This window comes from Phalacrocorax carbo, chromosome 9 (assembly GCF_963921805.1).
Source record: "Phalacrocorax carbo chromosome 9, bPhaCar2.1, whole genome shotgun sequence".
Taxonomy (NCBI): Eukaryota; Metazoa; Chordata; class Aves; order Suliformes; family Phalacrocoracidae; genus Phalacrocorax; species Phalacrocorax carbo.
In genome coordinates this window covers 32,743,789-32,770,607 of record NC_087521.1, presented here as the reverse complement: position 1 = coordinate 32,770,607, position 26,819 = coordinate 32,743,789, and the positions used below count along the sequence as shown (strand labels likewise).

At 55.5% G+C, this 26,819-nt stretch overlaps 3 protein-coding genes across 3 annotated transcripts; all 3 read right to left on the bottom strand.

Annotated features, from left to right (window-relative positions):
* Positions 1-236: 236 nt before the first annotated feature.
* Positions 237-2,044, bottom strand: LOC135314950 (inositol 1,4,5-trisphosphate receptor-interacting protein-like 1). Its single transcript, XM_064460004.1, has one exon. The coding sequence runs from the start codon at positions 1,967-1,969 to the stop codon at positions 296-298; it is 1,674 nt and encodes a 557-aa protein (XP_064316074.1). The 5' UTR covers positions 1,970-2,044; the 3' UTR covers positions 237-295.
* A 10,455-nt stretch (positions 2,045-12,499) lies between these two features.
* Positions 12,500-14,307, bottom strand: LOC135314948 (inositol 1,4,5-trisphosphate receptor-interacting protein-like 1). Its single transcript, XM_064460003.1, has one exon. It carries the CDS (start codon positions 14,230-14,232, stop codon positions 12,559-12,561), a length of 1,674 nt encoding a protein of 557 aa, XP_064316073.1. The 5' UTR covers positions 14,233-14,307; the 3' UTR covers positions 12,500-12,558.
* A 10,450-nt stretch (positions 14,308-24,757) lies between these two features.
* LOC104040657 (inositol 1,4,5-trisphosphate receptor-interacting protein-like 1) lies at positions 24,758-26,565 on the bottom strand. The gene has a single exon (XM_009508690.2). It carries the CDS (start codon positions 26,488-26,490, stop codon positions 24,817-24,819), a length of 1,674 nt encoding a protein of 557 aa, XP_009506985.2. The 5' UTR covers positions 26,491-26,565; the 3' UTR covers positions 24,758-24,816.
* Positions 26,566-26,819: the final 254 nt, after the last annotated feature.

Genomic DNA, 26,819 nt, shown 5'->3' with positions numbered 1-26,819 from the left:
GGCATCAGTCGCGGCATGAAACTATTCCTGCAGAGTCTTCGGCAGGTACGCAGAAGTTCATCCACCAGCTCCTCCACCATGACAAATGATTCTGGCACGTCCAGAAGGCGCTCCACCAAAATTCTGCCCACATCCAGAGCAACACTGGGTTTTTCTTCTTGCTCCTGCCTGTGCCCCTTCTTTCTGCAACTGCCTTTCTTGTTGCATGTGTTCTCCCCTCTTTTTTCCCTGCAGTAGGAGGTCACTGTCTGCCGTTGGCTGTGAGCCCTGCAAACACAGCTCTGGAAGACCTCTTTCAGTTTCCATAGATCAGCAGTCTCGTGAGCCGATCACGCAGCTCATAGAAGTCATGCAGTGCCTCAGCATGGGCGGCTGGATCCTGTGCCAGGTGCTGGAAGAGGTTGGGTGGCTCGGCTGCTTGTAAAGCTGGGGGCAAGACAATCTCCTGGGGCATGTTCTCATTGCCAAAGAAGAAGTGGTCAAGGCATTTCTCCTCCAGGCAGCAGCGCAGGTATCGCATGATATCCTGCAGCCGCAGCAGGAAATCCCTCCTGCGCCAGCCTGACAGGGGTATGGTGGTCAGGAGGTGCATCACAGCTGTCTTCAAGGTATAGGTAGAAAAGCCTGTGCCCACCATGGCGCGAGCACAGAGCTGCAGGCATCTGAGGTGGAAGCTGTCACGCGGGACCTGCCGGGCTATGTGCCTGAAGAACTTCATCTCAGCCACAGCGTAGCTCTCTGACCAAATTGTGCTTGGGGTGAAGATGGCCTCTGTACTCTGGCTGCTCAGGAAGATGTCCGAGTCGCCTTGCTGCACCCCAAACATCATCTCAATGGTGTGTTTTTTGCTGTAATCTTTTGTCACCTGGAATTTGCAGGAGCGACTGGGTGGCAGCATCATTAGATGACACCTGGACGACTGAGGCAAAACCACCCAGGCACCTTTCACCAACAGATGCAACCAGCGAGCAGTTTTCTGCACATCTAGGTAGGAGCCTGTACAGAGGGTGTCTAGGAGGCTGGGGTCCTGATTCCTCCTCAGCTCCTCCTCGGGGTGGTGGAGTAGACACAGCATCTCTCCTGCCAGCTGCTCTGTCATGCACGTGCACACAAGCTCCACGCGGATGCAGAAGCACCTCACTGGCATCTCCTCGTCAGTGCAGAGTTCCAGGTGGAAGGCATGCCCACGGGGGGGCTTCAGGGGCACGAGCAGGCGATAGGTGATGTCTTTCTCACGGGGACTCCAACCTTCAAAGGTGCTGCCAACCCCAATGGCTGCTTGCAACACCGGCATCAAACTATTTGACAAGAGCATTTGGAAGACAAGGACGAGGTTGTCCATCAAGTCCTTCACCAGCTGGCACTCTGTGGCCAGGTCCTGGACTGGCCACTGTATGTGCTCCTCAAAAAACCTTCCTAGGTCATCGGCATCATCATTTCCTTCTTCTTCCTCCTGTGCCTCCTCCACCTGCTCCCTGTCACTGCTGGAGCTCTCCTCGTCACTGCTGCCATCCTGCTCACGGCTCCTTCTGCTGAGCCACCACCAGAGCCCAAAGAGCAGGACCAGGACTCCAGTAATGGCCCGGAACTGCCACTGCTGCAAGGCAGCAAAGAGCAGGGCTCCCCAGGCCACGCTGCTCGGCTCCTGGCTGTTTGGCTCCTGGCGGCTCTGCTCCAGCTCCTGCAGCAGCCGAGACATCTCCAAGCTCAGCAGCTGCGCACGTTGCTGCATGCGCTCGCGCGTGGCCTCATCCAGCTCATCACCGACCTTCTGCGGGTACCAAATGGTCCCTAGCAGAACCCGGATGAGGAATTCTGTGGCAGCCATGGCCTGCGGGAGGAGGGAGAGAAGGGGTTGAGTGTGGCTGGAAGGGAGGGAGGTGGTGGCGGGGGGAGCTGGGGGCAGGGAGGAGAGGGGGCAAGGCAGCTGGGAGGCAGCAAGGCCTGCGCCCACCCGCGGCAGCGGCATCACCGTGCCCTGCCCAAGGCGCTCCCACGAGCGGCTGTGCCCTCGATGCAGGGTGAGAACCCACCCCACCGGGGGCGCGCGCTTCTGCCCCGGCCCTCGTCCAGCCCAGCCTCTGCCTGCGTGCGCACTCACCGCTGGCCCAGGCTGTACTGGGGCAGGGCGTCCTGCTGGCGCCCCTGATAACCGCCCCCATTGTGACTCGTCCCCTCTGCTGTCACAGGCGCCAGAGCGCATCACGGGCACGCCCGCCGGCCAGCCCCGCCCCTCGGCCCCACCCCGGAGCAGCAACTCACAGCTCCCCAGGCAGCCAGAGCCCTGACAGCCAGAAAGCGCAGACCCACCCGGCAGGACAAGGCCGGGTGACTCGATTTGGGGAAATTACTTTATTAACAATCAACTCGGTTCACTTGGGTAAGTCGATATCACGGTGGGCGCAGGCTTTTCCACCAACACCTTGATGACAGCTGTGATGCCCCTCCTGACCACCATACCCCTGTCAGGCTGGCGCAGGAGGGATTTCCTGCTGCGGCTGCAGGATACCATGAGATACCTGCGCTGCTGCCTGGAGGAGAATCGCCTTGACCACCTCTTCTTTGGCAATGAGAACATGCCCCAGGAGATCGTCTTGCCCCCTGCCTTCCAAACAGCTGAACCCCTCAACCTTTCCCAGGAAGGAATGCTAGTTAATTAAAACAAATTGCTGGTTAGGGAAGCTCTTCTCTCACATTCCCCGTGACCTTGGGCCAGCTGGAGTGGTAGACCTATTCAATGCTGCTTTTTCCTCAAGAGGGATGTGGAGAAGTGGCTGTAAGGCGTCATCACTGTAGTTTGCAGTTGTGGGAAACCAACAGGTCCAGCTATCAAGCAGTGACACTTCTCCACGGCTCTTAAATTGACAGGAGGGCTTCTGGTGGTCCAGTTCAACCTTCCTTTGGGACTGCCCCACGGCCACTTAATCTGTAGCTTTCAGGTACCGCAACAACAGGATCTATTAGGGTGCAGAGGATTGTGGGGGGTTGGGGTGCAGTTTCCTGGGAAGGACTTACAGCAGAACCTAGGCATCATGGCACTCTGGACACTTGTGCCAGGGTACAGCGAGGGCCAGCCGCTCCCTCAGGGCCTGGAAGTCAGGAGCTGAGTGTGCTAAGACAAAGGCCTGTCCCACCACCTCCACCCAGGTAGTGGGGCAGGCCTGGAGACCCTTGGCAGGTTCACTCATGCCTGCAGATCATCAAGCAGGTTCACGGTGATGAGGCAGGATGAGTTCAGGCCAGGAAGTCAACCTGCAGCTCAGGGCTGTGGGGACAAGGCCAGGCCGAGGCCAGGCTGGGATATTGGCCCACTGGTGGGCCTGGCTCAACGGAGCCCATGGCCAGGCCAGGCAAGGCTGGGGGAAGCTGGAAACTGACAACCTGAAGTGTCGCTCTGACGGGGACTGACAGCCCTGGTTTGAGCTGCAGGGGGATTCTGGGCCATGGACAGGGCGGAGGGAAGGCCTGGGGGGGCTGGTCAGGGCCCTGGCAACCATGGAGGCAGCGTATCTCGTAAGCCAGTTAATTAATACTTTTTGCTCCTAAGCTAGGAGAGACCCATGACACCGTTTAGGGACCAGGGAAAGCGAAGCGATGCAGACTTCTTGCACGTGCGTTATTTACACAGTCGATTGCAGGGAAACCCACGTAGTGACATCCAGTGGCAATGGAGTGCAGGGAGCATTTCCTGCCTGTGACGTGACACGCTGAGACAGGGTTTTCTTATGCCGAGTCCTGCTCTTGCTCCTTTCCACTCCCATCACGCCCACAGTTCAGCCATTTCCTTTTTCTACATATGGTGTTAGCTATCTTGCTTCGTCCTTGTGCATTCCCTGTCCTTTGGCAGATTATAGCCTGAAATTAACTCCAGTTTAATGGAAAAGGTTATCAGTTGCCATGGAAATGCCTTACCATGTGATTGTGGTTGTACTTCCTGTTGTGCTTAGGGCTGAAACCATTAGACGAGCCTTGTTTTTACACTTGCTTACAGTTCTATAGATATCTGTTACTCAAAACTGCGGACAGAATGTTCAGTCTTCTAACACAGGTCATTTTGGTTTTTATGCTGTGATCTTATGCCAAGCTGTTAAACACTTATGCTAAAGCTTTCTGCAACAGACATCCTCAGACTTCCTGGTTTGTTATTTAAGAACTGCAAAGCCAAATTCCTGCTGATAACTATTAACTGTCAAGGAAATAGGTTGATTTCCATGAACAAAGAGAATGCTGAAGCTGGTCGCTTGCCTTTGCTGGCTGGCTGATACTGAGATGAGAGCTCTAGGATGCAGGAGGTATGGGCCGCTGTGCCAGGCAGCCTAGCACGGAAAACTGCCCAATGCTGGGTGACTCCTGGCCTCAGTGTTAGCGACTGTAAACAGCACCTCCTTTTCCTCAGGGGTATACCTGCCACCACTAATAGCTCATCTGGGGATCTGTGCTGGCTCTTTCTTTGTTCATCGTATACATTAGGGATTCCAGTAATGCAGTTGATTGGTAATAAAGTAATTGGTAATAAAGTAATAAATTAATGAAGTAATTTCCCCTAATCGAGTCACTGTTTTGCCAGTGGTGGTAATTGCTGAGTGATCTCCCTGTCTTTATCGAAAAGCACTGCATTTTGTTGTAATTTTCTCCTCCTGCAGTCATGTGGAGCGGCAATGATTGAGCGGTTTGGTGAGACCTGGTGCCCAGCTGTGCTCAACCACTGACAGTATCCATGGCACATGTCACCGGATCTTAGGTTTGGTGAGGGTTTCAGGGGTCTTTTGTCTGCTTTGTAAGGGGAGCCATTGGGCTGTCAAGCTATGGATGCTTGAAGCAGCTGTGAGTTGCTGCTCCGGGGTGGGGCCGAGGGGCGGGGCTGGCCGGCGGGCGTGCCCGTGATGCGCTCTGGCGCCTGTGACAGCAGAGGGGACGAGTCACAATGGGGGCGGTTATCAGGGGCGCCAGCAGGACGCCCTGCCCCAGTACAGCCTGGGCCAGCGGTGAGTGCGCACGCAGGCAGAGGCTGGGCTGGACGAGGGCCGGGGCAGAAGCGCGCGCCCCCGGTGGGGTGGGTTCTCACCCTGCATCGAGGGCACAGCCGCTCGTGGGAGCGCCTTGGGCAGGGCACGGTGATGCCGCTGCCGCGGGTGGGCGCAGGCCTTGCTGCCTCCCAGCTGCCTTGCCCCCTCTCCTCCCTGCCCCCAGCTCCCCCCGCCACCACCTCCCTCCCTTCCAGCCACACTCAACCCCTTCTCTCCCTCCTCCCGCAGGCCATGGCTGCCACAGAATTCCTCATCCGGGTTCTGCTAGGGACCATTTGGTACCCGCAGAAGGTCGGTGATGAGCTGGATGAGGCCACGCGCGAGCGCATGCAGCAACGTGCGCAGCTGCTGAGCTTGGAGATGTCTCGGCTGCTGCAGGAGCTGGAGCAGAGCAGCCAGGAGCCAAGCGTCATGACCTGGGGAGCTCTGCTCTTTGCTGCCTTGCAGCAGCGACAGTTCTGGGCCATTGCTGGAGTCCTGGTCCTGCTCTTTGGGCTCTGGTGGTGGCTCAGCAGAAGGAGCCATGAGACCGACAGATGCAGCAAGAAAGGCAGTTGCAGAAAGAAGGGGCACAGGCAGGAGCAAGAAGGAAAACCCAGTGTTGCTCTGGATGTGGGCAGAATTTTGGCGGAGCGCCTTCTGGACGTGCCAGAATCATTTGTCATGGTGGAGGAGCTGGTGGATGAACTTCTGCGTACCTGCCGAAGACTCTGCAGGAATAGTTTCATGCCGCGACTGATGCCAGCCATTGGGGAGGGCAGTTTCTGCCAAGGCTGGAGTCCCCGTGAGGATGGCGCCGTCTACCGCCTGCTCGTGCCCCTGCAGGCCCCCCGCGGGCACGCCTTCCACCTCGAGCTGGGCACTGATGAGGAGATGCCGGCAAGGAACTCCCGCCTCCGTGTGGAGCTGGTGTGTACCTGCACGAGGGAGCGGCTGGCAAAGGACATGCTGTGCTTCCTCCACCACCCCAAGGAGGAGCTGAGGAGAAATCAGGGTCCCAGCCTGCTAGGCACCCTCTGCACCGGCCCCTACCTAGACGTGGAGAAAACCACACGCTGGTTCCAGATATTGGTACGTGCTGCCTGGCAGGTTTTGCCTCGGTCGCGACACAGCCGCCTCACAGTGCTGCCCTCCAGGCGCTCCTGCAAGCTCCGGGTTGTGGATGCTTCTGATAGTCTCCTCCTGATTGAGATGCTGTTTGGGGTGCAGCAAGGTGACTCGGACACCTTCCTGAGCATCGAGTAGGCAGAGGCCAGGCTTACCATCAGCGGGACGTGGCCAGAGAGCTGTGCTATGGCAGAGGTGCACATCTTCACGCACAGGGCCAGGCGTGGAGGCACTCCCCGGGCAGCTGGTCCTGCAGAACCAAGCACGCTGGACACGGAGAACACACAGCTCCGTCAGCAGTGGGAATTGCTGCTGCGCCTTTCCTGCGCAGAAGAAGCACGCCCTGGGGAGCGGGGCCCCATGCGGCTGAAGGGGCCGTTGCAAGGAGGCTTGCGACAGAGACACCCGTTGCCTGCTGGACGGTGACTGCCCTTCCTCTCTGAGAGACACTGTCCCCTCCGGGACCTTTACTCTGTGCCAAGGTGCCAATAAATCGTGTCTTTGAATAAACGCTGATTCTGCGAGTGTCTGTGCACCACTTTGTTGGGGAACATGGGCACGGGGTGCTCCCTGCTCAGCTGGCGCAGTTAGAGAGCATTTTGCAGAAGAGCTGATGCAGTGGGCTCTGGTTTCGCTGATTGTTTAACTATGGCCCGCCCTGTCCGTGCTCCTGCCATGGGCCTCATCCTGCAGAAGGGCTTTGGGAAATGAAAGCCTGCCACAGCATCTGAGATACTGCTTCGCAAATGCCTCTGTAGATGAGAATGGGTAGGTATTGGATAGGTAGAATATGTCTGGACCTATTGTATAAATATAATGAGGTAGCCGGCTACGTTATGCTTGATTTGTGGAAAACCACCGAGCAGCCAGGCTTGCGCAACCCTGAAGTAAATTAGCAATGTCTCTCCTGAGGGTGTGATTATCGACTCGTTGCACACTGGGCAGCGAATCCGCTTTTCGGACAACATCTGTGCGCCTGACGGCCTTGGGCTGCGCGCGGGAGGCCCTGGCCAGCAGGCAGCAGGTCTTGGGAGAGTTGGGCGGTGCTGGCTGTCCCCGCAACCGCTTCCAACCATGGGAAGTGTTAGGAAACTTTCGCAACTGTCCCGCACCGACTCAGGAGAGAGGCTAGGGTGCAAAGTACAGAATTACAAGAGAAATTCTTTATTCATGCGCATGAGGTGTCCCATGCAAACTGGGGCACTCCAAACGTGGTTTTACACGAGGTTCTTATACCTTTCTCTAGCATTCAGGCACAACGTGATTTGACCAAGCGCTACTTAACACGCACATACTACTATTTTGCAAAGCAGCCGTCGTTCTGTGGCATCACCATCCACCTGTTCTTTCTGGATCTAAACGACCCTGGAGTTGGTCTTGCTACAGGTACTTATCTATGACGCCAGCTAATGGGAGGCTTTCACAGAGGTGTTTGTTAGAGGGGCTTGGATGCAGATGTGACCGTGTGGGATTGGAGAATTCAGAGCACGGGAGTAACGGACAGCATCCAGGAACTTCAAGCGGGCAAAGTTGAGCCATCACCTGCATTAGAACCGGTGCCACCAGGAAAGCACGTCAGGTATTAGCAATTGGAGATTCTATGAGTGTGGCGAAACACTGGAACAGGTTGCCCAGAGAGGTGGTAGATGCCCCACCCCTGGAAACATTCAAGGTCAGGTTGGACAGGGCGCCGAGCAACCTGACCCAGTGGAAGATGTGTGGAATAATCGGTGGGGGTGACTTAGAAATTAAACTTATGTTTTTAGAAAAGGTACAGCATGGAAGAGTCTTGCAGGGTAGCGTGCGGCTGACAGGTGAGCAATCCATTCCATGGAAGTCCCCTAGGCTCGTAACCTTAGATGTCAGCGATGCCAGGAGAACTTGGTGTTCTGACTCTAGGAGGGTTTGTCCGGAGGGTGGAACGGTGTGGAGACACCATGGCCAGGCTCCGTGACCACGGAGCTGGTACACTGCACATTTGCCCAGGCTCCGTGACCACGGAGCTGGTACACTGCACATTTGCCCAGGCTCCGTGACCACGGAGCTGGTACACTGCACGTTTGCTACCCCGAGCCAACAGTCTGTCATGGTTTTGACAAAATGCTGTCCTTTTTATCATTATAATACCAAAACACACCTCCGTCCCAAAAGCTACTGCTACAAAAGTTTGCGGATACTATCCTTCAAGGTCCGAGCCTCCCCGTAAGAGGAAGCGGCGTATCCAGAAAGTTCCCAAAATAAAACTCAATAGCAACAAAGACACTATTAAGCAGGCATTCTTTATTACAGCGCTGGGCAGCACTGGGGATTGCTCCACCATGAGTGCTCCAGTGATTCGGTAAACTTCCAAAGATTATTATGCTATAAAGTCATGCATAGTCATAAGGTTCCCGAGGATTCATTAACGTATGGAAAAGTTCAATCCGCGTGCATAGTTGTCTTTTTAGTGGTCTTCGGGGGTCCTCCAGTGGTCTCCGATGGTCTTCCTCACCTGTCCGATGGTTGAACTTTGGGTTTCCTTTGCCTATATATAGTCACTGAATTATCTCATCAGTCCTTTGGCCTTGGACTATCACAAGAGGCTGATGCTTATCTCGGCACTGATGTCCCGAGTCTATGTTATCGATGAATTTACGAGCTTATTCAAGGTCCTTTTAATCCTATCAGGCACCAAGTGGCATTCTTCAAATACCTAACACTATCTTTGCAAGGGAGGAAGCCACAAGACAAGAAGGATGCGTACAATTAGGTCTGAGTCAGGGACTGTCAGGGGTTTAGTCCTTTCACTACCTGCCTCTAAGATGCAACCACCCCTCACTGGGCAAAGCAAGGGAATTTTACACCAATCATAATAAAGGTGCGTATGACTAGAGTCACTCAAGCTCCACCTGAAAGGTAAAAAATAGTATAAATTAGGTTAAGGGAAAAAGGGTGTTGGGGAAGATACCATCGCGTACCACTCTGACTGATGTGCTGAGTACAGCGGAGCACGTCTGAAATATCTTTACGCTAATGCGCACAGCAGGAGGAATAAAGAAGAGGAGCTAGAAGCTTTGGCCCAGTCCCAGAGCTAGAACGTCATCGGCGTACGCAAAAGCTGGTGGGATGAGTCCTGTGACTGGTGTGCCGTGACGTGGCAGACGCTTACGGGCTCTTCAGGAGAGAGAGGCAGGGCAGGCGAGGCGGAGGGGTTGATTCAGGGAATGCATAGTTAAACGTCACCAATGCAATCTAGTGTAGCGCAACAAATGTTGGGGCCCGGAGCCAAAACTCAGCCAGGATAACGAGGTAGCCTTGGGCTGTAAGGTAACAGGCAGAGCTTGCATGATGACGGAAACTTGTTGCTTTGGGGGAGTCAGAGGGGCGTCAGGACAAGAAGCGCCTAAACAAAGTTATAAGGACGCTGCAGAACTACCAAACTCCTGTCTGGAAACCACCCCGTGATCCCTGAGGTTCCCCTCAGAAGCACCCGGGACAAACAGGCAACAGCCTCAGACTGCCACTGCTTTAAGGGGCCTCAGGCAAGAATGCACCCAAGGATGTAATCTTCCCAAGCCTGATGGGGAACATCCTGGGGGGGATGCAAACAACCTAGCAGCAGGTGCCACTCAAAACCAAGACAAAAGGAGCTAAGGACATCTCCATCTAGATAAGAGTCAGAACACCCGTTGAAACCAACACCCCTTGCAATACACTGGCAAGATTACTGGATGGGCCAACTCATGACCGACCATATGTGGAAGAAGGGACTTAAAATGCATGCGTAATTAAGAGGCAAGTATTATAATTAGTGCCAGGAAATCTAATGCGTATGTATATAACTGAGCAATATAAGCTTTGTCCATCAGGACTTGCAGTGTGCAAGTCAGGAGGAGCGACGCCCCTTGCACCCAGGGCTGCAATAAACCTACCTGCTTTATAACTCTCCGTGAGTTGTAGAGTTTGTTTCCGCGCCTCAGGGTAGCACTGGGTGGAAAGGAGGGGCTGGACTGTGCACAGGGCTTGCAGCTGGGGACGGCATGGTTGAGAGCCACCGCCTAAGGGTGAAGGGGAAAGCAAATAAAGCGGATGCTTTTGTAGCAGCCTACCACTGACCATCCAGCCAGGGTGATGCCACCGATGAATTATTGGACTAGGAAGTAAGGGATATCTCTGGATCAACTGCCCTCTTCCTTATGGGTGGTTTGAACTTCCCAGGCGTCAACTGGGAATATCGTACAGGTATTCCTGTACGATATACAGGTCCAGGAAATTCCTGAAGCACACTGAAGATAACTCCTTGGTGCAGGTGCTAAGGGGGCCGACCAGGAAAGGTGCCCTCCTAGATTTGTTGCTTGTAAAGAAAGAGGGACTGGTGGGCAACGTGGTGATTGGTGGCTGTCTTGGTCACTGGTTACAGTGACCACGAAGTAATGGAGTTCCCAGGCGTTGGCGATAGAGGAAAGCTGCCAGCAGAACTTGGAGCCTGGATGCGGGGAGAGGTGACTTGGGGCTGCTGAAGCAGCTAGTTAGTAAGGTTCCCTGGGAATCTGCTTTCACGGGTATTGGCTGTCCATGGATGCTGGCCACTTTGTAAGAGCCATCTCTTAAGAGCGCAGGAGCAGGCAATTCCAAGGTGTCAGAAGTCAAGCAAGTGGGGCAGAGGGCCGGCTTGGCTGAACAGGGATCCTCTTCAAGAACATAGGTGGAGAAGGAAAGTGTACGGACACTGGAAGCAAGGAAAGAGAGGCGACACGGGAAGACGACAGAGATGGGGCTTGCCACTGTAGGGGGAAAATCTGTGCAGCCAAAGCTCGGTTAGAGTTCAAGCTGGCCAGCACTAGGACATGAGGAAATGGACTGACGCTGTGTCAGGGGAATTTCAGATTGGACATTAGGAAAAGGTTCTTCACTAAGAGGGTGGCTGGTCACTGGAACAGGCTCCCCGGGGAAGCGGTCACGGCAGCAAGCCTGCCAGAGTTCAAGGGGCGTCTGGATGATGCTCTTTAGTCATATGACTTAGTTTTAGGTAGCCCTGCAAGGAGCAGGGAGTTGGACACAATGATCCTTATGGGTCCCTTCCAACTTGAGCTATTCTATGGCTCTTTGACAATAATCTGAGGGCCGCTGTACAAGGCTAGCAAGTTTCCTGGTAACCCAAGCTGCAGGGAGGTGAACGCTTCCTGTAAAGGCAGGTCTGCTCAGCAGAACAGGGCAGTAGTGAACGGCTTCTTTGTTTTGCTTTACCTGGCCACGTAGCTTTTGCTGCTAAACTGTCCTCTCTCAACCCACAAGTCTTCCCCCTTTCACCCTGCTGATGCACTCAGCCTGCCCACTGTTGGCAAGGGATTGAGCAGCTGCGTGATGCCAAGCTGCCTACTAGGATTAGCCTGCACCACCTGGGAAGGCAAGGCCCAATGAATCACTGAAACCAGAGGGCACTGCACCCGCTCTTCTGCAAAATGTTGGCCGACTGTGTGGCAGCTGAGCTGTCAGCACCCCATGCCCGCATTCCCCAGCAAAGTGATGCATGGAACCTCAGGGACGCAGCGCTTGTGTGTTCAACAAGTGATTTATTGGCATGTTGGCACCTCTGCCATAGCACAGCTCTCTGGCCACGTCCCGCTGATGGTAAGCCTGGCCTCTGCCTACTCGATGCTCAGGAAGGTGTCCGAGTCACCTTGCTGCACCCCAAACAGCATCTCAATCAGGAGGGGACTATCAGAAGCATCCACAACCCGGAGCTTGCAGGAGCGCCTGGAGGGCAGCGCTGTGAGGCGGCTGTGTCGCGACCGAGGCAAAACCCACCAGGCAGCACGTACCAATATCTGGAACCAGCGTGTGGTTTTCTCCACGTCTAGGTAGGGGCCGGTGCAGAGGGTGCCTAGCAGGCTGGGACCCTGATTTCTCCTCAGCTCCTCCTTGGGGTGGTGGAGGAAGCACAGCATGTCCTTTGCCAGACGCTCCCTCGTGCAGGTACACACCAGCTCCACGCGGAGGCGGGAGTTCCTTGCCGGCATCTCCTCATCAGTGCCCAGCTCGAGGTGGAAGGCGTGCCCGCGGGGGGCCTGCAGGGGCACGAGCAGGCGGTAGACGGCATCATCCTCACGGGGACTCCAGCCTTGGCAGAAACTGCCCTCCCCAATGGCTGGCATCAGTCGCGGCATGAAACTATTCCTGCAGAGTCTTCGGCAGGTACGCAGAAGTTCATCCACCAGCTCCTCCACCATGACAAATGATTCTGGCACGTCCAGAAGGTGCTCCACCAAAATTCTGCCCACATCCAGAGCAACACTGGGTTTTTCTTCTTGCTCCTGCCTGTGCCCCTTCTTTCTGCAACTGCCTTTCTTGTTGCATGTGTTCTCCCCTCTTTTTTCCCTGCAGTAGGAGGTCACTGTCTGCCGTTGGCTGTGAGCCCTGCAAACACAGCTCTGGAAGACCTCTTTCAGTTTCCATAGATCAGCAGTCTCGTGAGCCGATCACGCAGCTCATAGAAGTCATGCAGTGCCTCAGCATGGGCGGCTGGATCCTGTGCCAGGTGCTGGAAGAGGTTGGGTGGCTCGGCTGCTTGTAAAGCTGGGGGCAAGACAATCTCCTGGGGCATGTTCTCATTGCCAAAGAAGAAGTGGTCAAGGCATTTCTCCTCCAGGCAGCAGCGCAGGTATCGCATGATATCCTGCAGCCGCAGCAGGAAATCCCTCCTGCGCCAGCCTGACAGGGGTATGGTGGTCAGGAGGTGCATCACAGCTGTCTTCAAGGTATAGGTGGAAAAGCCTGTGCCCACCATGGCGCGAGCACAGAGCTGCAGGCATCTGAGGTGGAAGCTGTCACGCGGGACCTGCCGGGCTATGTGCCTGAAGAACTTCATCTCAGCCACAGCGTAGCTCTCTGACCAAATTGTGCTTGGGGTGAAGATGGCCTCTGTACTCTGGCTGCTCAGGAAGATGTCCGAGTCGCCTTGCTGCACCCCAAACATCATCTCAATGGTGTGTTTTTTGCTGTAATCTTTTGTCACCTGGAATTTGCAGGAGCGACTGGGTGGCAGCATCATTAGATGACACCTGGACGACTGAGGCAAAACCACCCAGGCACCTTTCACCAACAGATGCAACCAGCGAGCAGTTTTCTGCACATCTAGGTAGGAGCCTGTACAGAGGGTGTCTAGGAGGCTGGGGTCCTGATTCCTCCTCAGCTCCTCCTCGGGGTGGTGGAGTAGACACAGCATCTCTCCTGCCAGCTGCTCTGTCATGCACGTGCACACAAGCTCCACGCGGATGCAGAAGCACCTCACTGGCATCTCCTCGTCAGTGCAGAGTTCCAGGTGGAAGGCATGCCCACGGGGGGGCTTCAGGGGCACGAGCAGGCGATAGGTGATGTCTTTCTCACGGGGACTCCAACCTTCAAAGGTGCTGCCAACCCCAATGGCTGCTTGCAACACCGGCATCAAACTATTTGACAAGAGCATTTGGAAGACAAGGACGAGGTTGTCCATCAAGTCCTTCACCAGCTGGCACTCTGTGGCCAGGTCCTGGACTGGCCACTGTATGTGCTCCTCAAAAAACCTTCCTAGGTCATCGGCATCATCATTTCCTTCTTCTTCCTCCTGTGCCTCCTCCACCTGCTCCCTGTCACTGCTGGAGCTCTCCTCGTCACTGCTGCCATCCTGCTCACGGCTCCTTCTGCTGAGCCACCACCAGAGCCCAAAGAGCAGGACCAGGACTCCAGTAATGGCCCGGAACTGCCACTGCTGCAAGGCAGCAAAGAGCAGGGCTCCCCAGGCCACGCTGCTCGGCTCCTGGCTGTTTGGCTCCTGGCGGCTCTGCTCCAGCTCCTGCAGCAGCCGAGACATCTCCAAGCTCAGCAGCTGCGCACGTTGCTGCATGCGCTCGCGCGTGGCCTCATCCAGCTCATCACCGACCTTCTGCGGGTACCAAATGGTCCCTAGCAGAACCCGGATGAGGAATTCTGTGGCAGCCATGGCCTGCGGGAGGAGGGAGAGAAGGGGTTGAGTGTGGCTGGAAGGGAGGGAGGTGGTGGCGGGGGGAGCTGGGGGCAGGGAGGAGAGGGGGCAAGGCAGCTGGGAGGCAGCAAGGCCTGCGCCCACCCGCGGCAGCGGCATCACCGTGCCCTGCCCAAGGCGCTCCCACGAGCGGCTGTGCCCTCGATGCAGGGTGAGAACCCACCCCACCGGGGGCGCGCGCTTCTGCCCCGGCCCTCGTCCAGCCCAGCCTCTGCCTGCGTGCGCACTCACCGCTGGCCCAGGCTGTACTGGGGCAGGGCGTCCTGCTGGCGCCCCTGATAACCGCCCCCATTGTGACTCGTCCCCTCTGCTGTCACAGGCGCCAGAGCGCATCACGGGCACGCCCGCCGGCCAGCCCCGCCCCTCGGCCCCACCCCGGAGCAGCAACTCACAGCTCCCCAGGCAGCCAGAGCCCTGACAGCCAGAAAGCGCAGACCCACCCGGCAGGACAAGGCCGGGTGACTCGATTTGGGGAAATTACTTTATTAACAATCAACTCGGTTCACTTGGGTAAGTCGATATCACGGTGGGCGCAGGCTTTTCCACCAACACCTTGATGACAGCTGTGATGCCCCTCCTGACCACCATACCCCTGTCAGGCTGGCGCAGGAGGGATTTCCTGCTGCGGCTGCAGGATACCATGAGATACCTGCGCTGCTGCCTGGAGGAGAATCGCCTTGACCACCTCTTCTTTGGCAATGAGAACATGCCCCAGGAGATCGTCTTGCCCCCTGCCTTCCAAACAGCTGAACCCCTCAACCTTTCCCAGGAAGGAATGCTAGTTAATTAAAACAAATTGCTGGTTAGGGAAGCTCTTCTCTCACATTCCCCGTGACCTTGGGCCAGCTGGAGTGGTAGACCTATTCAATGCTGCTTTTTCCTCAAGAGGGATGTGGAGAAGTGGCTGTAAGGCGTCATCACTGTAGTTTGCAGTTGTGGGAAACCAACAGGTCCAGCTATCAAGCAGTGACACTTCTCCACGGCTCTTAAATTGACAGGAGGGCTTCTGGTGGTCCAGTTCAACCTTCCTTTGGGACTGCCCCACGGCCACTTAATCTGTAGCTTTCAGGTACCGCAACAACAGGATCTATTAGGGTGCAGAGGGTTGTGGGGGGTTGGGGTGCAGTTTCCTGGGAAGGACTTACAGCAGAACCTAGGCATCATGGCACTCTGGACACTTGTGCCAGGGTACAGCGAGGGCCAGCCGCTCCCTCAGGGCCTGGAAGTCAGGAGCTGAGTGTGCTAAGACAAAGGCCTGTCCCACCACCTCCATCCAGGTAGTGGGGCAGGCCTGGAGACCCTTGGCAGGTTCACTCATGCCTGCAGATCATCAAGCAGGTTCACGGTGATGAGGCAGGATGAGTTCAGGCCAGGAAGTCAACCTGCAGCTCAGGGCTGTGGGGACAAGGCCAGGCCGAGGCCAGGCTGGGATAGTGGCCCACTGGTGGGCCTGGCTCAACGGAGCCCATGGCCAGGCCAGGCAAGGCTGGGGGAAGCTGGAAACTGACAACCTGAAGTGTCGCTCTGACAGGGACTGACAGCCCTGGTTTGAGCTGCAGGGGGATTCTGGGCCATGGACAGGGCGGAGGGAAGGCCTGGGGGGGCTGGTCAGGGCCCTGGCAACCATGGAGGCAGCGTATCTCGTAAGCCAGTTAATTAATACTTTTTGCTCCTAAGCTAGGAGAGACCCATGACACCGTTTAGGGACCAGGGAAAGCGAAGCGATGCAGACTTCTTGCACGTGCGTTATTTACACAGTCGATTGCAGGGAAACCCACGTAGTGACATCCAGTGGCAATGGAGTGCAGGGAGCATTTCCTGCCTGTGACGTGACACGCTGAGACAGGGTTTTCTTATGCCGAGTCCTGCTCTTGCTCCTTTCCACTCCCATCACGCCCACAGTTCAGCCATTTCCTTTTTCTACATATGGTGTTAGCTATCTTGCTTCGTCCTTGTGCATTCCCTGTCCTTTGGCAGATTATAGCCTGAAATTAACTCCAGTTTAATGGAAAAGGTTATCAGTTGCCATGGAAATGCCTTACCATGTGATTGTGGTTGTACTTCCTGTTGTGCTTAGGGCTGAAACCATTAGACGAGCCTTGTTTTTACACTTGCTTACAGTTCTATAGATATCTGTTACTCAAAACTGCGGACAGAATGTTCAGTCTTCTAACACAGGTCATTTTGGTTTTTATGCTGTGATCTTATGCCAAGCTGTTAAACACTTATGCTAAAGCTTTCTGCAACAGACGTCCTCAGACTTCCTGGTTTGTTATTTAAGAACTGCAAAGCCAAATTCCTGCTGATAACTATTAACTGTCAAGGAAATAGGTTGATTTCCATGAACAAAGAGAATGCTGAAGCTGGTCGCTTGCCTTTGCTGGCTGGCTGATACTGAGATGAGAGCTCTAGGATGCAGGAGGTATGGGCCGCTGTGCCAGGCAGCCTAGCACGGAAAACTGCCCAATGCTGGGTGACTCTTGGCCTCAGTGTTAGCGACTGTAAACAGCACCTCCTTTTCCTCAGGGGTACACCTGCCACCACTAATAGCTCATCTGGGGATCTGTGCTGGCTCATTCTTTGTTCATCGTATACATTAGGGATTCCAGTAATGCAGTTGATTGGTAATAAAGTAATTGGTAATAAAGTAATAAATTAATGAAGTAATTTCCCCTAATCGAGTCACTGTTTTGCCAGTGGTGGTAATTGCTGAGTGATCTCCCTGTCTTTATCGAAAAGCACTGCATTTTGTTGTAATTTTCTCCTCCTGCAGTCATGTGGAGCGGCAATGATTGAGCGGTTTGGTGAGACCTGGTGCCCAGCTGTGCTCAACCACTGACAGTATCCATGGCACATGTCACCGGATCTTAGGTTTGGTGAGGGTTTCAGGGGTCTTTTGTCTGCTTTGTAAGGGGAGCCATTGGGCTGTCAAGCTATGGATGCTTGAAGCAGCTGTGAGTTGCTGCTCCGGGGTGGGGCCGAGGGGCGGGGCTGGCCGGCGGGCGTGCCCGTGATGCGCTCTGGCGCCTGTGACAGCAGAGGGGACGAGTCACAATGGGGGCGGTTATCAGGGGCGCCAGCAGGACGCCCTGCCCCAGTACAGCCTGGGCCAGCGGTGAGTGCGCACGCAGGCAGAGCTGGGCTGGACGAGGGCCGGGGCAGAAGCGCGCGCCCCCGGTGGGGTGGGTTCTCACCCTGCATCGAGGGCACAGCCGCTCGTGGGAGCGCCTTGGGCAGGGCACGGTGATGCCGCTGCCGCGGGTGGGCGCAGGCCTTGCTGCCTCCCAGCTGCCTTGCCCCCTCTCCTCCCTGCCCCCAGCTCCCCCCGCCACCACCTCCCTCCCTTCCAGCCACACTCAACCCCTTCTCTCCCTCCTCCCGCAGGCCATGGCTGCCACAGAATTCCTCATCCGGGTTCTGCTAGGGACCATTTGGTACCCGCAGAAGGTCGGTGATGAGCTGGATGAGGCCACGCGCGAGCGCATGCAGCAACGTGCGCAGCTGCTGAGCTTGGAGATGTCTCGGCTGCTGCAGGAGCTGGAGCAGAGCAGCCAGGAGCCAAGCGTCATGACCTGGGGAGCTCTGCTCTTTGCTGCCTTGCAGCAGCGACAGTTCTGGGCCATTGCTGGAGTCCTGGTCCTGCTCTTTGGGCTCTGGTGGTGGCTCAGCAGAAGGAGCCATGAGACCGACAGATGCAGCAAGAAAGGCAGTTGCAGAAAGAAGGGGCACAGGCAGGAGCAAGAAGGAAAACCCAGTGTTGCTCTGGATGTGGGCAGAATTTTGGCGGAGCGCCTTCTGGACGTGCCAGAATCATTTGTCATGGTGGAGGAGCTGGTGGATGAACTTCTGCGTACCTGCCGAAGACTCTGCAGGAATAGTTTCATGCCGCGACTGATGCCAGCCATTGGGGAGGGCAGTTTCTGCCAAGGCTGGAGTCCCCGTGAGGATGGCGCCGTCTACCGCCTGCTCGTGCCCCTGCAGGCCCCCCGCGGGCACGCCTTCCACCTCGAGCTGGGCACTGATGAGGAGATGCCGGCAAGGAACTCCCGCCTCCGCGTGGAGCTGGTGTGTACCTGCACGAGGGAGCGGCTGGCAAAGGACATGCTGTGCTTCCTCCACCACCCCAAGGAGGAGCTGAGGAGAAATCAGGGTCCCAGCCTGCTAGGCACCCTCTGCACCGGCCCCTACCTAGACGTGGAGAAAACCACACGCTGGTTCCAGATATTGGTACGTGCTGCCTGGCAGGTTTTGCCTCGGTCGCGACACAGCCGCCTCACAGTGCTGCCCTCCAGGCGCTCCTGCAAGCTCCGGGTTGTGGATGCTTCTGATAGTCTCCTCCTGATTGAGATGCTGTTTGGGGTGCAGCAAGGTGACTCGGACACCTTCCTGAGCATCGAGTAGGCAGAGGCCAGGCTTACCATCAGCGGGACGTGGCCAGAGAGCTGTGCTATGGCAGAGGTGCACATCTTCACGCACAGGGCCAGGCGTGGAAGCACTCCCCGGGGAGCTGGTCCTGCAGAACCAAGCACGCTGGACACGGAGAACACACAGCTCCGTCAGCTGTGGGAATTGCTGCTGCGCCTTTCCTGCGCAGAAGAAGCACGCCCTGGGGAGCGGGGCCCCATGCGGCTGAAGGGGCCGTTGCAAGGAGGCTTGCGACAGAGACACCCGTTGCCTGCTGGACGGTGACTGCCCTTCCTCTCTGAGAGACACTGTCCCCTCCGGGACCTTTACTCTGTGCCAAGGTGCCAATAAATCGTGTCTTTGAATAAACGCTGATTCTGCGAGTGTCTGTGCACCACTTTGTTGGGGAACATGGGCACGGGGTGCTCCCTGCTCAGCTGGCGCAGTTAGAGAGCATTTTGCAGAAGAGCTGATGCAGTGGGCTCTGGTTTCGCTGATTGTTTAACTATGGCCCGCCCTGTCCGTGCTCCTGCCATGGGCCTCATCCTGCAGAAGGGCTTTGGGAAATGAAAGCCTGCCACAGCATCTGAGATACTGCTTCGCAAATGCCTCTGTAGATGAGAATGGGTAGGTATTGGATAGGTAGAATATGTCTGGACCTATTGTATAAATATAATGAGGTAGCCGGCTACGTTATGCTTGATTTGTGGAAAACCACCGAGCAGCCAGGCTTGCGCAACCCTGAAGTAAATTAGCAATGTCTCTCCTGAGGGTGTGATTATCGACTCGTTGCACACTGGGCAGCGAATCCGCTTTTCGGACAACATCTGTGCGCCTGACGGCCTTGGGCTGCGCGCGGGAGGCCCTGGCCAGCAGGCAGCAGGTCTTGGGAGAGTTGGGCGGTGCTGGCTGTCCCCGCAACCGCTTCCAACCATGGGAAGTGTTAGGAAACTTTCGCAACTGTCCCGCACCGACTCAGGAGAGAGGCTAGGGTGCAAAGTACAGAATTACAAGAGAAATTCTTTATTCATGCGCATGAGGTGTCCCATGCAAACTGGGGCACTCCAAACGTGGTTTTACACGAGGTTCTTATACCTTTCTCTAGCATTCAGGCACAACGTGATTTGACCAAGCGCTACTTAACACACACATACTACTATTTTGCAAAGCAGCCGTCGTTCTGTGGCATCACCATCCACCTGTTCTTTCTGGATCTAAACGACCCTGGAGTTGGTCTTGCTACAGGTACTTATCTATGACGCCAGCTAACGGGAGGCTTTCACAGAGGTGTTTGTTAGAGGGGCTTGGATGCAGATGTGACCGTGTGGGATTGGAGAATTCAGAGCACGGGAGTAACGGACAGCATCCAGGAACTTCAAGCGGGCAAAGTTGAGCCATCACCTGCATTAGAACCGGTGCCACCAGGAAAGCACGTCAGGTATTAGCAATTGGAGATTCTATGAGTGTGGCGAAACACTGGAACAGGTTGCCCAGAGAGGTGGTAGATGCCCCACCCCTGGAAACATTCAAGGTCAGGTTGGACAGGGCGCCGAGCAACCTGACCCAGTGGAAGATGTGTGGAATAATCGGTGGGGGTGACTTAGAAATTAAACTTATGTTTTTAGAAAAGGTACAGCATGGAAGAGTCTTGCAGGGTAGCGTGCGGCTGACAGGTGAGCAATCCATTCCATGGAAGTCCCCTAGGCTCGTAACCTTAGATGTCAGCGATGCCAGGAGAACTTGGTGTTCTGACTCTAGGAGGGTTTGTCCGGAGGGTGGAACGGTGTGGAGACACCATGGCCAGGCTCCGTGACCACGGAGCTGGTACACTGCACATTTGCCCAGGCTCCGTGACCACGGAGCTGGTACACTGCACATTTGCCCAGGCTCCGTGACCACGGAGCTGGTACACTGCACGTTTGCTACCCCGAGCCAACAGTCTGTCATGGTTTTGACAAAATGCTGTCCTTTTTATCATTATAATACCAAAACACACCTCCGTCCCAAAAGCTACTGCTACAAAAGTTTGCGGATACTATCCTTCAAGGTCCGAGCCTCCCCGTAAGAGGAAGCGGCGTATCCAGAAAGTTCCCAAAATAAAACTCAATAGCAACAAAGACACTATTAAGCAGGCATTCTTTATTACAGCGCTGGGCAGCACTGGGGATTGCTCCACCACGAGTGCTCCAGTGATTCGGTAAACTTCCAAAGATTATTATGCTATAAAGTCATGCATAGTCATAAGGTTCCCGAGGATTCATTAACGTATGGAAAAGTTCAATCCGCGTGCATAGTTGTCTTTTTAGTGGTCTTCGGGGGTCCTCCAGTGGTCTCCGATGGTCTTCCTCACCTGTCCGATGGTTGAACTTTGGGTTTCCTTTGCCTATATATAGTCATTGAATTATCTCATCAGTCCTTTGGCCTTGGACTATCACAAGAGGCTGATGCTTATCTCGGCACTGATGTCCCGAGTCTATGTTATCGATGAATTTACGAGCTTATTCAAGGTCCTTTTAATCCTATCAGGCACCAAGTGGCATTCTTCAAATACCTAACACTATCTTTGCAAGGGAGGAAGCCACAAGACAAGAAGGATGCGTACAATTAGGTCTGAGTCAGGGACTGTCAGGGGTTTAGTCCTTTCACTACCTGCCTCTAAGATGCAACCACCCCTCACTGGGCAAAGCAAGGGAATTTTACACCAATCATAATAAAGGTGCGTATGACTAGAGTCACTCAAGCTCCACCTGAAAGGTAAAAAATAGTATAAATTAGGTTAAGGGAAAAAGGGTGTTGGGGAAGATACCATCGCGTACCACTCTGACTGATGTGCTGAGTACAGCGGAGCACGTCTGAAATATCTTTACGCTAATGCGCACAGCAGGAGGAATAAAGAAGAGGAGCTAGAAGCTTTGGCCCAGTCCCAGAGCTAGAACGTCATCGGCGTACGCAAAAGCTGGTGGGATGAGTCCTGTGACTGGTGTGCCGTGACGTGGCAGACGCTTACGGGCTCTTCAGGAGAGAGAGGCAGGGCAGGCGAGGCGGAGGGGTTGATTCAGGGAATGCATAGTTAAACGTCACCAATGCAATCTAGTGTAGCGCAACAAATGTTGGGGCCCGGAGCCAAAACTCAGCCAGGATAACGAGGTAGCCTTGGGCTGTAAGGTAACAGGCAGAGCTTGCATGATGACGGAAACTTGTTGCTTTGGGGGAGTCAGAGGGGCGTCAGGACAAGAAGCGCCTAAACAAAGTTATAAGGACGCTGCAGAACTACCAAACTCCTGTCTGGAAACCACCCCGTGATCCCTGAGGTTCCCCTCAGAAGCACCCGGGACAAACAGGCAACAGCCTCAGACTGCCACTGCTTTAAGGGGCCTCAGGCAAGAATGCACCCAAGGATGTAATCTTCCCAAGCCTGATGGGGAACATCCTGGGGGGGATGCAAACAACCTAGCAGCAGGTGCCACTCAAAACCAAGACAAAAGGAGCTAAGGACATCTCCATCTAGATAAGAGTCAGAACACCTGTTGAAACCAACACCCCTTGCAATACACTGGCAAGATTACTGGATGGGCCAACTCATGACCGACCATATGTGGAAGAAGGGACTTAAAATGCATGCGTAATTAAGAGGCAAGTATTATAATTAGTGCCAGGAAATCTAATGCGTATGTATATAACTGAGCAATATAAGCTTTGTCCATCAGGACTTGCAGTGTGCAAGTCAGGAGGAGCGACCCCCCTTGCACCCAGGGCTGCAATAAACCTACCTGCTTTATAACTCTCCGTGAGTTGTAGAGTTTGTTTCCGCGCCTCAGGGTAGCACTGGGTGGAAAGGAGGGGCTGGACTGTGCACAGGGCTTGCAGCTGGGGACGGCATGGTTGAGAGCCGCCGCCTAAGGGTGAAGGGGAAAGCAAATAAAGCGGATGCTTTTGTAGCAGCCTACCACTGACCATCCAGCCAGGGTGATGCCACCGATGAATTATTGGACTAGGAAGTAAGGGATATCTCTGGATCAACTGCCCTCTTCCTTATGGGTGGTTTGAACTTCCCAGGCGTCAACTGGGAATATCGTACAGGTATTCCTGTACGATATACAGGTCCAGGAAATTCCTGAAGCACACTGAAGATAACTTCTTGGTGCAGGTGCTAAGGGGGCCGACCAGGAAAGGTGCCCTCCTAGATTTGTTGCTTGTAAAGAAAGAGGGACTGGTGGGCAACGTGGTGATTGGTGGCTGTCTTGGTCACTGGTTACAGTGACCACGAAGTAATGGAGTTCCCAGGCGTTGGCGATAGAGGAAAGCTGCCAGCAGAACTTGGAGCCTGGATGAGGGGAGAGCTGACTTGGGGCTGCTGAAGCAGTTAGTAAGGTTCCCTGGGAATCTGCTTTCACGGGTATTGGCTGTCCATGGATGCTGGCCACTTTGTAAGAGCCATCTCTTAAGAGCGCAGGAGCAGGCAATTCCAAGGTGTCAGAAGTCAAGCAAGTGGGGCAGAGGGCCGGCTTGGCTGAACAGGGATCCTCTTCAAGAACATAGGTGGAGAAGGAAAGTGTACGGACACTGGAAGCAAGGAAAGAGAGGCGACACGGGAAGACGACAGAGATGGGGCTTGCCACTGTAGGGGGAAAATCTGTGCAGCCAAAGCTCGGTTAGAGTTCAAGCTGGCCAGCACTAGGACATGAGGAAATGGACTGACGCTGCGTCAGGGGAATTTCAGATTGGACATTAGGAAAAGGTTCTTCACTAAGAGGGTGGCTGGTCACTGGAACAGGCTCCCCGGGGAAGCGGTCACGGCAGCAAGCCTGCCAGAGTTCAAGGGGCGTCTGGATGATGCTCTTTAGTCATATGACTTAGTTTTAGGTAGCCCTGCAAGGAGCAGGGAGTTGGACACAATGATCCTTATGGGTCCCTTCCAACTTGAGCTATTCTATGGCTCTTTGACAATAATCTGAGGGCCGCTGTACAAGGCTAGCAAGTTTCCTGGTAACCCAAGCTGCAGGGAGGTGAACGCTTCCTGTAAAGGCAGGTCTGCTCAGCAGAACAGGGCAGTAGTGAACGGATTCTTTGTTTTGCTTTACCTGGCCACGTAGCTTTTGCTGCTAAACTGTCCTCTCTCAACCCACAAGTCTTCCCCCTTTCACCCTGCTGATGCACTCAGCCTGCCCACTGTTGGCAAGGGATTGAGCAGCTGCGTGATGCCAAGCTGCCTACTAGGATTAGCCTGCACCACCTGGGAAGGCAAGGCCCAATGAATCACTGAAACCAGAGGGCACTGCACCCGCTCTTCTGCAAAATGTTGGCCGACTGTGTGGCAGCTGAGCTGTCAGCACCCCATGCCCGCATTCCCCAGCAAAGTGATGCATGGAACCTCAGGGACGCAGCGCTTGTGTGTTCAACAAGTGATTTATTGGCATGTTGGCACCTCTGCCATAGCACAGCTCTCTGGCCACGTCCCGCTGATGGTAAGCCTGGCCTCTGCCTACTCGATGCTCAGGAAGGTGTCCGAGTCACCTTGCTGCACCCCAAACAGCATCTCAATCAGGAGGAGACTATCAGAAGCATCCACAACCCGGAGCTTGCAGGAGCGCCTGGAGGGCAGCACTGTGAGGCGGCTGTGTCGCGACCGAGGCAAAACCCACCAGGTTGCACGTACCAATATCTGGAACCAGCGTGTGGTTTTCTCCACGTCTAGGTAGGGGCCGGTGCAGAGGGTGCCTAGCAGGCTGGGACCCTGATTTCTCCTCAGCTCCTCCTTGGGGTGGTGGAGGAAGCACAGCATGTCCTTCACCAGCCGCTCCCTCGTGCAGGTACACACCAGCTCCACACGGAGGCGGGAGTTCCTTGCCGGCATCTCCTCATCAGTGCCCAGCTCGAGGTGGAAGGCGTGCCCGCGGGGGGCCTGCAGGGGCACGAGCAGGCGGTAGACGGCGTCATCCTCACGGGGACTCCAGCCTTGGCAGAAACTGCCCTCCCCAATGGCTGGCATCAGTCGCGGCATGAAACTATTCCTGCAGAGTCTTCGGCAGGTACGCAGAAGTTCATCCACCAGCTCCTCCACCATGACAAATGATTCTGGCACGTCCAGAAGGCGCTCCACCAAAATTCTGCCCACATCCAGAGCAACACTGGGTTTTTCTTCTTGCTCCTGCCTGTGCCCCTTCTTTCTGCAACTGCCTTTCTTGTTGCATGTGTTCTCCCCTCTTTTTTCCCTGCAGTAGGAGGTCACTGTCTGCCGTTGGCTGTGAGCCCTGCAAACACAGCTCTGGAAGACCTCTTTCAGTTTCCATAGATCAGCAGTCTCGTGAGCCGATCACGCAGCTCATAGAAGTCATGCAGTGCCTCAGCATGGGCGGCTGGATCCTGTGCCAGGTGCTGGAAGAGGTTGGGTGGCTCGGCTGCTTGTAAAGCTGGGGGCAAGACAATCTCCTGGGGCATGTTCTCATTGCCAAAGAAGAAGTGGTCAAGGCATTTCTCCTCCAGGCAGCAGCGCAGGTATCGCATGATATCCTGCAGCCGCAGCAGGAAATCCCTCCTGCGCCAGCCTGACAGGGGTATGGTGGTCAGGAGGTGCATCACAGCTGTGTTCAAGGTATAGGTGGAAAAGCCTGTGCCCACCATGGCGCGAGCACAGAGCTGCAGGCATCTGAGGTGGAAGCTGTCACGCGGGACCTGCCGGGCTATGTGCCTGAAGAACTTCATCTCAGCCACAGCGTAGCTCTCTGACCAAATTGTGCTTGGGGTGAAGATGGCCTCTGTACTCTGGCTGCTCAGGAAGATGTCCGAGTCGCCTTGCTGCACCCCAAACATCATCTCAATGGTGTGTTTTTTGCTGTAATCTTTTGTCACCTGGAATTTGCAGGAGCGACTGGGTGGCAGCATCATTAGATGACACCTGGACGACTGAGGCAAAACCACCCAGGCACCTTTCACCAACAGATGCAACCAGCGAGCAGTTTTCTGCACATCTAGGTAGGAGCCTGTACAGAGGGTGTCTAGGAGGCTGGGGTCCTGATTCCTCCTCAGCTCCTCCTCGGGGTGGTGGAGTAGACACAGCATCTCTCCTGCCAGCTGCTCTGTCATGCACGTGCACACAAGCTCCACGCGGATGCAGAAGCACCTCACTGGCATCTCCTCGTCAGTGCAGAGTTCCAGGTGGAAGGCATGCCCACGGGGGGGCTTCAGGGGCACGAGCAGGCGATAGGTGATGTCTTTCTCACGGGGACTCCAACCTTCAAAGGCGCTGCCAACCCCAATGGCTGCTTGCAACACCGGCATCAAACTATTTGACAAGAGCATTTGGAAGACAAGGACGAGGTTGTCCATCAAGTCCTTCACCAGCTGGCACTCTGTGGCCAGGTCCTGGACTGGCCACTGTATGTGCTCCTCAAAAAACCTTCCTAGGTCATCGGCATCATCATTTCCTTCTTCTTCCTCCTGTGCCTCCTCCACCTGCTCCCTGTCACTGCTGGAGCTCTCCTCGTCACTGCTGCCATCCTGCTCACGGCTCCTTCTGCTGAGCCACCACCAGAGCCCAAAGAGCAGGACCAGGACTCCAGTAATGGCCCGGAACTGCCACTGCTGCAAGGCAGCAAAGAGCAGGGCTCCCCAGGCCACGCTGCTCGGCTCCTGGCTGTTTGGCTCCTGGCGGCTCTGCTCCAGCTCCTGCAGCAGCCGAGACATCTCCAAGCTCAGCAGCTGCGCACGTTGCTGCATGCGCTCGCGCGTGGCCTCATCCAGCTCATCACCGACCTTCTGCGGGTACCAAATGGTCCCTAGCAGAACCCGGATGAGGAATTCTGTGGCAGCCATGGCCTGCGGGAGGAGGGAGAGAAGGGGTTGAGTGTGGCTGGAAGGGAGGGAGGTGGTGGCGGGGGGAGCTGGGGGCAGGGAGGAGAGGGGGCAAGGCAGCTGGGAGGCAGCAAGGCCTGCGCCCACCCGCGGCAGCGGCATCACCGTGCCCTGCCCAAGGCGCTCCCACGAGCGGCTGTGCCCTCGATGCAGGGTGAGAACCCACCCCACCGGGGGCGCGCGCTTCTGCCCCGGCCCTCGTCCAGCCCAGCCTCTGCCTGCGTGCGCACTCACCGCTGGCCCAGGCTGTACTGGGGCAGGGCGTCCTGCTGGCGCCCCTGATAACCGCCCCCATTGTGACTCGTCCCCTCTGCTGTCACAGGCGCCAGAGCGCATCACGGGCACGCCCGCCGGCCAGCCCCGCCCCTCGGCCCCACCCCGGAGCAGCAACTCACAGCTCCCCAGGCAGCCAGAGCCCTGACAGCCAGAAA

What these genes read in the sequence shown, in the direction of transcription:
- LOC135314950 (XM_064460004.1), bottom strand. Translation starts at nt 1,969, where the DNA reads ATGCCGCTGCCGCGGGTGGGCGCAGGCCTTGCTGCCTCCCAGCTGCCT.
- LOC135314948 (XM_064460003.1), bottom strand. Translation starts at nt 14,232, where the DNA reads ATGCCGCTGCCGCGGGTGGGCGCAGGCCTTGCTGCCTCCCAGCTGCCT.
- LOC104040657 (XM_009508690.2), bottom strand. Translation starts at nt 26,490, where the DNA reads ATGCCGCTGCCGCGGGTGGGCGCAGGCCTTGCTGCCTCCCAGCTGCCT.